The sequence below is a fragment of the Marmota marmota genome, unplaced genomic scaffold (assembly GCF_001458135.2).
Source record: "Marmota marmota marmota unplaced genomic scaffold, marMar, whole genome shotgun sequence".
NCBI classification, from domain to species: domain Eukaryota; kingdom Metazoa; phylum Chordata; class Mammalia; order Rodentia; family Sciuridae; genus Marmota; species Marmota marmota.
Window position 1 is genome coordinate 31,926,546 of NW_025999990.1, and position 10,777 is coordinate 31,937,322.

The 10,777-nt window shown below is 32.2% G+C and overlaps 1 protein-coding gene across 1 annotated transcript in view; it reads right to left on the reverse strand.

Moving 5' to 3' along the window:
* The window catches only part of Asxl3 (ASXL transcriptional regulator 3), a 140,375-nt gene that overhangs the window by 101,461 nt on the left and 28,137 nt on the right, over positions 1–10,777 (reverse strand). The window contains 2 exon segments of the mRNA XM_015482250.2: positions 1,338–1,446; positions 2,799–2,907. Coding sequence (XP_015337736.2) covers positions 1,338–1,446; positions 2,799–2,907 — 218 coding nt within the window.

The window sequence follows — 10,777 nt, forward strand, 5'->3', positions numbered from 1 at the left end:
AACAACAATGGGGTGGGGGGGGGGTCGTTCTCAAAAGGGGTAAGAACAGGGATATCAAGACAAGGGAAAATTTGGTAAACAATCTATAAAACAGTCTGCTTCCGTTGGACTAAGACAAGAATGTGCATTTCCTATGCTCAATTCACAACCTCTGCTGCAGATCAGACACAAATGAAGTCACATCAGTCTTATGGGGACCATCAGACAGCACACCAGTTTAAAGTAAAGGGAAGGAGTGTTCAGTCCACCCAGAGAGCATGCAAAGGGACTCCTATAGCCATTAACAAAATGTATGGGTTGAGGTTATTACTAAAATATGATATGTCTGCAAGGATTGTTTTAAAGTTTGTTTAAAGATAATTTACTGATTCTGATGAATCCACCGACAAGAGAATTTAATTACACACTCTTCCTCCCAAACCATGATCAGGGACCATTTTTTTTTATAGTTGTAGATGGACATCATGCCTTTATTTATTTATTTTTATGTGGTGCTGAGGATCCAACCCAGTACCTCACACATGCTAAGCAAGCGCTCTGCCACTGAGCTACAGCCTCAGCCCAACAGGGACCATTTTTGAGACCAGCGGATAGAGTGGAAGAGAGTACAGCAGCTTCTGCAATACAGAATTACATGCAACAACAATTCACAACAGATTTTCAGAGAGATGAGAGTGAAATAACAGAGTTCACAGGTGGAAAAGATCCTCTTAGAATTCGGGAAGGATCTCTCATTTTTCAAAAGTGTTTAACGAGTAAATATCTTATTAGAGCCTTGTTTCTCTGTAAGGAATGGTAACATTAGGTTTAATTTACAAAGGGCAACACAAGGAAGGAACAAAGATAAAACAACTACTTGTGATTACAGGAAAAGTCAGCACATTTAGTCATAAGCACTGCACTCTTAATCCAAACCATAAGATACCTCTAGCACCATCTTAGTTTACATGAGAAATATACTGATAATACTTCAGAAATTATTCAGGGAAATACAAAAACACACACGCAAAAAAGCAAAGAACCAGGCTGGGGTTGTGGCTCAGTGGTAGAGCACTTACCTAGCAAGTGTGAGGCACTGGGTTTGATTCTCAGCACCACATAAAAATAAATAAATAAATATATTGTGTCCATATATATATATATATATATATATATGCAAAGAAATGTATACTTTTCTTAAGTGCTAACTTTTCTAAATAAAAAATGACTGATGATAAACCCTGGTAAGGGATAAAAATCTTACAAGAAAATGTATAATGGTGGGGAATTCAAGTAGTAAAATCATTGAAATTAATTTAAGAGAACCAGGGATGATATTTGAAGCTCCTCGTACTCACCTCCGTTTTCTTCTCCGTTGGCGTTTGCCTCAGCCATCTCTGTGCCATCCAGCTCAGAGTCACAGACTAAATCCAGTGTTCCATCTGCTGGGCATGATGACTCCTCTTTCTATATTATTTTTTTAATGATGATAAATAGAGATATGTTAGCAACTAAAAATATTTTAAATACTTTTAGCATCTTAAAGGATTTTCACAGTTTTATGAGATTTGGAGTTTCAATACAGATTTACTTTTTCATGTAAAAGTCACTCCTTTGGGGAGGGGTCAAGAGGAAAAGCCCATTACCACTCCATATATTACTGTATAACCTTTTAAATCTACATCCAAAAAAAAAAAAAAAAGGAAGTCTCCTTAAAAGGAGCTGTTTCCAATTTCTTTTCAATTATACGTTTTTCCTGATGTAAACAAATGGATTAACAATTCTGCATTTTCATCAGTGAATTGAACATCCAAGTAGCCCCAAAAAGCAAAGGGAGAAAAAAAAGCCATTTTGAAAATAGCCTCCGCTATTTTCAGAAACATTCATTATAGCTGAGAGAGAATCCCTACTTTCTTTGACAGGTATAACTTTTTTTTATTATTTTTTATTTGTTTTAATAGTTATATATGACAGTAGAATGCATTTATTATGCATTTTGAGATATCATACATAGATGGGATGTAATGTTTGACATTAAAAATAAATCTTCTCGAAGGAAATAAATAAACTTTAAATATAATCCATCATTTATCTTTAACATCCTAACGGATTTTCATAATAAACAGTAATTATTTTCAAATAAACAGTAATTTATTTTTAATCTATAAAAATAATATTCTGAGTTTACTTGTTCTATGTTACACAATCCTTTGTAGAACATAAGCGTTGATCATCTGGAATTCTGAATTTTAGATGGCATTTCCCATTCTATATGGAAATAGAAATGCTATTAAAAAATTCAGAATTAACTATTTTAAAATTCTATTTTATTCCTTCCTTGAGGTCACTGCTTATTTTCAAATTGAATGCCCAATTAAAATCAGTAAGTTTTCAAGAAGAAGGAATAAATTGATTATTTTTACAAAAGTCAGGAAAGATTACAGGTGTGAAGACCTATCAGCTGATGGTCATTAAGTCAAAGAGTTTCTGGCAACTGTGATCATCTTACAACTCCTCACTGATGACTCATGATACTCCTCCCTGTAAATTTTTCAAATCAAGAATTTTAAGGAAGCCGTAGCTATTTTCCATTGCCAGATGCTGTGGAGTGAAACCACAGATAAGCTTTCCTTAAAGAAAAATGTCATTGTTTATTCTCAATATGAAATCATTTTTATGACATCTGAAAACATTTAAAAGGCATAGGGGTCATCCTTCAACCCTTCACTCAAATTTAATTTTGTTTACCTTCTTATGTTTGAAAAAAATGCATGATACATGGTAATAACACACATAACATGCAGAACAATACAACTTACTTTGAGAGCATAGAGGCCTGACTTTCCAGGGATTTTGAAGAATGTTCCATCCCCTATCCGAGTGTTAGTGTGAAGCATTGCATTCAGACAGGCTAATGGAGAGGTTCCACTAGAAAATAAAAGTGTGGAAAAATGAAGCGATCTGAGATGCAGCTTCTGTAGCAAAACTGTTCTCTGACTCTCTTAAAAAGAGATCTTCTTGCATGCCTTTTTAAAATATCCTCCCAACCCCGAAAACATCCACATTACAATAACAGGCCAGTCCAGTTTCCCCAAAGTTAATCAGATGCATCTGTCTTGCAGGCTTCAGGCAAAAAGTCTCCTAAATTGAAATTATGCTTTTATTCATAAAGCAACCAACACTGTATTTTAAGGAAACCAAAGCCCAGACTTTTATGTGGTGTTATTTTGTAAAATAACACTATGAGGCCTCAGATTTAAAATATTACAGACAAGTTGATGGTTGCACTTGAATGATTGGGGCGGGCGACGGGGTGGGGGGGGGAACCCCCAAGTTCAAGGGCAGCTCCATCTCATAGGTCGAAAAGCAACAAAAGAATAATAAGAACCGGGAAAGAACTGATTTGAAATTATAAGTATTTAACTTACTCACAGGACTGCATTTTTCACATGGCCAAATAAGAATATGTATCTGTGTTTATATCTCTGATACAACTTATACAATGACATCTTTTTCTCAGATATGTCAATAAAAAAATATGTGTTTGAGAATTCTGCCCAACAATTATGTTCTGTAGAAAAGATGCAAGTGACTGAATTATGAAATCAGTTTTCTTAAAGAAATTAAATATTAAATTAATGATTAAAATATCAATGCACATATCTACAAACATTATTGCAATGAATTTGTATACTTGCAAAGATGGTTATGAAATGCATAACACACATATTTTATACATAAAATATATATATATATATAAAATATACATATAAATATATATATATATTTAACAAAATATATATAAAAATTATATATATATTTTCCCCCCTTGGGGTAAATTTTAGACTTTTTGTTGTTGTTTACTTATAAACTAATAGTTTTGCAAACCAGAATTTAAAGCCACAATTATTGCACTTTTATTTAATTGTGTTTCTATATATCAGTGTTTGGTCAAACCAATTTTGATGACAAGCTTGTATCTCTTACAGGTCTTTAACTTAAAATATTCTGGGAAAGAAGGCTTTGAAGATATTAAGTGTTCAAATTTTGAATTTCGAGGATAAAAATGTCACTGTTAATAAATTAATCTCTTACTACTAAAACTCACCAGTAAAATGCAAAAATTGAATTAGATGAATTGCCAAAACACTCTTAATAACAAATCAGCATATATACACATCATGGTTATAAAGGTTTATAAATATTATAATAATATGAGTAATCTGCATTATTTTAGGAAGCAGCTTCTCTATGCTGTCACATAAATATGATTCCACTGGGTGTGACAAGAAATAAGAGTCTGAATAAATTTGGTCATAGAACAATGCAGTAACACTAAAGTACACAGAACAATAATCGGTGTGCTGATGCACTACCCTTTTTTTTTGAAGCTCCTAAAAGCTTACAGACCTCATTTCATGATTTTTCCCTTACAAAAGATTTTTATTCATATTTATGTGGACACAGGCATACCTATACAGTAAGATACATTCATCTCCACTGAAAGATCTATGAATGAATTCTAGATAAATAATGCAATGTGTGTTATACAGAACTCTGCAAAACATATACTTCCACATTATACTCTCAGACAAAAGCACAGAAAATTAGAAGCTGGAAATGATTATGCCAGATTTTTGGAGTTTTAATTTAGTGAGACTGTTAGACCTACAGAATTTCCATAGGGACTTGGCAAGAAGATGTTAAAAGGACAAGTATAAAATATAATACATAAAAACGAGGCAATGTAGATTTAAAAAAATATATAACAATAAAACCATCCACCTAACATAAAACCTCATGATAATCTTCCTGCTTTTGATTACTCCTAATGCATACAATTTCAAGAACTCAGATTTAGAACACTAAGGAACAATATGGATCTATAGGCAACTAAGAAATAATGAACAAATAAAATACCACTGTAGTTTATATTTTCTTTCTAAGGTAAAGGTAATTGTACAAGACAAATTGACTATTAAGTAACAGTTTGATGCTATGCTTGCTGGAAACATATGTGCTAAGTATCCAATTATGTACAAATAATAAGCTCTATTGAGCATGAATATATTATTAAATCACACTGTTTACTATGAAAAAAATTAAAAATATGTAATTCACAATCACATGAAAATAAATCTCCAAAAGATTCAATGACTACCATCATTTCCTCAACTCTTTCCCAAAACAAACATGAAATGTTATTTTGGAAGTACTCAATGTTTTAGAAGAATTAGATAACATTTGATAACTCAAATCATTCAATGATTCACTTGTTTTAAGCATATTAAGGGTATTTCTTTAATGGCAAAAAATACTTTATTATTCTGATCTATCTCATTTTAAAACAATTAAAATTATCAAGTGTTTAATACTTATTAAAAAGTGATTCATTCAATGCAACAGACATAATAGGAAAATATATTTAAAAAATCTTGCATATCATTTTTACTTATTGCTATTATTCTCACCAATTCTGTGAAGTCTAGAAAACTTGGACTACTTTTCTTGAGGAAATATATGATCTTAGTTAACTGATATTGACAGGGAATAAATAAAATATTTTTGTTATTTTTATCTTCAGAAAGTAATGGAATTATCAAGTGTACATTCCATATAGCTAACTGTAGTTAAAACACAAAAATTAGCAATGGGTTGCTCCTGAAGTCTCTATTCTTAGATATTAGGAACACTTATGTAACATTTCTTATTTTTCACTTATTTTTTAAAATTACAGTTAATGCAAAGGTTAATCACCCTAGTCAAAATTACAGAGTTTAAAACTCTGTATCTCTGTGTATATATTCATATACATACACACACATACACATATACACATTTATATATAAAGCAATAAAACTTCAATGTTTTAACAAAATATCTCTAAAAGTTCAGAAGTTACTTACTTTCTATCAAGATGTATTGGAGGAATCATGATGTTCCAATTTATAAAAGGAAAACAAAGGAAAAAAAAGAAGAAAAGAAAGTTAGTTTTCCAACATTAAACATGATTCCACATTTTACCATTTCCATACATAGGATAATGTGTAAGACCAAAGCCTTAGATTTGGCTGCCTATGAGAAGATGGGAAGGAAAAAAGGTCAGTGGGCTAAAAGTGACTTTGCTTTCCTTCCTAATTCTTCTACAACGTTCTCATTTTGTTCATAATGCACATATATTTCCAGATTATAAATACAATAAGAAACAAATAAGCAGGACAATGTACACCCCCAATTCTTTTCTTTCTTCCATCCTCTATAACTGGGCCTTTTCCTATACACCTGCCAGGGTAGATATACAGCTTATTCTGTTTATTTGTTTTTTCCCCTAGACTGTAAGGTTGTGGAACCCTTCTGGTTTGTTTTCATTTCCCACAACCCCTGAAGCAGAACAGGGGTGGAATTTGGAGGCAGGGGAGCAGGCATAATTTAAACTGTCTAGACATCAAAGAACCCCCAGAGACACTTTGCAGAGCCCCAGTGCTGTGTGAAACACAGAAAAACCACTGCTTTATACCATCAAAATGCTGATGGGACATACAACATTTTACTAATAGTAGACACTTGGTGAAGGGAATGAATAGCCTCTCTATTTAAATAACTTTAAAATCCAGGAAGAATAGTGGAGAACATGACTGAAAGACTATTTGCAAACATGACAAAGAAATATCATAATCATGGGCCTCCATTCCTTTATATATAAAGTAAAATGCTTTACATGACAGTACTGAAGTAAGGTTAATATTAAACTATTTTATTAATGTACCTGTTACTTTATAAAAAATTTAGATGGAAGCTATTTCTCATAAACATTTTTAAATCTCATTTTCAGATATGGAAATATAAAAAAAATAATCCTTTGCAACATAAGTGTAAAAACAGATTGAACAAGCAATTATTAAGCACCATTAGTTATTAGAAGTACTATTAATATCAACAATTATACGCTCACTCTCCTTTCAGAAAAATTACAATTGCTTTGTTCAAGTATTTCCAGTATCAGTTTTCAGAAAATATCTTAATTATAAAGAACACATCTTTAAGAGAAAAGTATGTGGGCCTCTGGCAGTGCAAATATGATTTCAGTTGTTGATCTCTGTGTTTGGGTTATAAAATTAAATTGTTTATACTTAGGATATATGCACTTAAATCTACAAGTTTTACTTCACAAAAAAGTTTTTGAATGTTAAGAAGGAAATAATGTACCTTTGGATTTATTTGACTATTCATTCTACAAGTGGAAAATTAAACTATTTTTACCAGTGAATGAGGATAACATCTAAGCACACATAGTAATATAGTATATATCAGCTGATAAAGCAGAGGCCTAGATGAATAAAAAGAACCCTAAAAGTAAAGACCAAACTAATGTCTACTGTAAAGAAATATTACTACTACTAAGATATTTTCTTAAATGAGTGCTAATAAAACCTTTATTAAATACTAGGGTCTTTTGTATGTTATATGAATAATACATGCATGTAAGTATGTAATTGTTATCTGAATAACCCCAGCACAAAACATGCACAAAAATGACCACAGTAAGCTTGAAATTGATTTTGAAGAACAGTCTCCTAAACTGCACATTCCCTTCAAGAAGCTCACTAATAAGAGTTTGATGAACACTGACACAGGAGAAATAATAAAGATTAGAGGTTAGGGGGGAAAAAAACAGGAATAACTCAGGAACTCAAATAAGAGATGGGTTAAAGGAAGATATTGGGTAAATTTCTATGTAAACATATTTACATGATTTTCAGTATTCGGCATGTCTGTAATAGAAATGTAATCCTAATATTCTTTTATCAGATGAAGATACTGAGGCAAGAAAAGATCATCAAATGCCATATATTATGCAACTTACTTCTTAAATTCTTAAATGAGAATTTCAGACTTCAACCTTAATGCACATCTGATGGACTTCAATATAAGAAGATATTCTTAAATAGATATTGAAACTTAGATGTTTTATCCATTTCTATAGACTACGATGCTACTACTAAACAGATGGCAAATAATTCATACATTGTTACTAAACTGACAATAATTAGGAAACAAAAATTTCAAAACATTAAAAGAAAGAAAAGTTTAATTAGTATCATTTTAAAATAGGACCTATAAGAACATTAAATATCCCTATAAGTATAAACAAAGTATACAATCTATATTATAATTTTCAAAGACTTTCCAGTAAAACAGGAGGACAGATATCATCTTTGACTGAAGACATCCAACAGCCTGTATGCCACATATGGGGCTAGATATTGATAACTCTTCCTCTACGAACATGCATGTCCCGACACGCCATGTTAGCCTGCTTACTACGGAAGTCCACAGAATGAACAAGACTGTGGTCCCTGGAGGCTAGCAGCCTGAGTTCAACTGAGGCAGACTATTCACAAAATGTATCACAATGAACTCAGCCTTCCTGGGTCTCACTCTCTTCAACTACAAAATGTGAACACTCAAAGTCACTATATCATAGAGAACTATTCTAAAGATTAAATAAGTCAAAACATGGAAAACACTTAGAATGATGTTTGACATGTTCTAAGTGTTCAAAAGTTACCACTGCTACTCAACATAACCAATATCTGTAGGCTCAAAGAATGGAAAATGGAAAGAAGTTAGTATTTCATATCTTGTTTAAAAAATTGGTTCAGAAAAAAAATACATGTATAAAGACATGAAAGAAAGAAAAAAAAGAACTAGTTCAGTTAAGATACTGTTTAAGTTCTAATTTCATTTTCATCTCATTAGTAAGAATTAGCAAGTGAAGACAAAGACAGGTGAAACTCCGCAGTCCTTCACATGTGAATAATACTGAAAATCAGGGATGACTTACACAGTCAGAATACGGAGAAAACAACAACAGCAATAAATGATTATTACAGTTATTGATTATTAAGAACATCTAAAATGTGTCTAGGCTTTCACAACTGATCCATATTTCTTATATCCCTGACAGCTACACAAGATGTAAGCATGATTCCCAGTTTTACAGATGAGGCTGAGGCTCAGATATTAAGAATCTTATTGACGTACAATAACAACTAAGTGATAAAGTGAAATCCAAAATTGAATCTAATTCCAAAACTTTCCACTGTCCTATATTCTGTCTCCACAAAACTGCCTGCTCCACTTCCTCCATCTTGACTACAAAAGGAAGAATATTTAGCACTTGAAGGAAACACACCAAGAAAAGCCAGATGTTGCTGAATAGTAAGGTGGTTGGCTCCATCTTAAGTCAACACTGCATATGGTTTGAATTCCACAGCACAGATTTTAAATATTATAAATATAGACCTAGGCTATAGAAGATTTTGTCAGTTTTCTTACTTGGGTAACGCTATCCCTAGAAACTAAGGAAGAACAAACTTTGAGAAAATATGAGAGAGAATTCAGACCTATAATTGAGATGCCTTTGTAGAATTGGATCATTAAAGAAAAACAATCCATTCATTGAACAAACATTTATTCAAACACTATATATGTCAAGATAATCTTGAAATAAATTTGCACTCTGACAGTGCTTCGCACATAATAGAAATGTAGGCTGAACTGAACTGAATTTTCTGAATACATATGAAAGGACTGGGATTCAGGAAAAAGGCTGCCATGGGGCACATTACAAATGTGAGGTGAACCATTTAGAACTGAAATGTTGCCCTTAGTTTATTCCAAGGAAGTGACTGGAGATATGATCATGTGTAGATTTCTCATGTCATCAATTCCAAATGCAACAGTCAATCCATGTCCACCGGTGACTCTCTGGGACTATATACTTTTTCCCCAGTTATGCAAGCCCAAAGAGAATACTGCCAGATCAAAATGAAAATTTGTACATTCTACTAGGACCTACGCATCCTCTTCCATCTTGTCAGCAACAGTTAATACCACAACTCCCTTCCCAAAATCTGTTCTCTGGGATATTAGTCCCAAGTGATGCTCCAAAAAAATAAAAATAAAAAACCTGACAAATGTGTTTGGAAAACACAGCATGCTGTAGTTGACTCTGGCAAATTTACCAAATATATTAGCAACGTATGTTAAAAATCTCTGAAAAATTCTGGTTAACTCCTTGTTTCTTAACCACATATAATAAAAGAATTATCCACAGCATAATATTTAGCAATGTCTCCAATTATATGCCAAAAAATATACACGGTAAAAAAAAAATGCTATACTATGTTTATATGGTTAGGATCATTTGGAGGAAAGTACTAGTAGTCATCATTCCCAATGTGTTTAATTCTATTAGCGAGAACTTAAAAAGATTATTTTAAAAGGATACAATATATCTATTTTTTATGAAAACATAATGCAAGGTGAGTTTTTTTCCTGTGTACATTTATAAAATTGAAAAATACTGACAAGAATTTTGAGTAGTATTGAGATATTATAAGCAGTAACCATATATAATTGAGAATACTGTGAATTTTCAAAACTATATTACCCAGCTCATCCTCCCCAATTTCCAATTGCTTAATGAGGGGCACCATCCTCCTCTTCATCTTCATCATCACTTGGGACAAACATTTCTCAGACTATTCCAACTATTTTGCCTCCACAAAGCCTCCTCAAAGTTCATTTTAAATTTACATTATTATCATCATCATCATCATCATCTTACTTTTTACTTTCTCACATCCTAATTCAGTCCTTGCCTCACTCACAAGAGGATAATTCTATGGCCCCTAAATGTTTTCTCTGCCTTCAACATCTCCCTGCTGTATAATAATTCATCCAACACACTGGTGCCAAATAGTTTTCTTTTCTTTTTTTTTTTTTTTTTTTT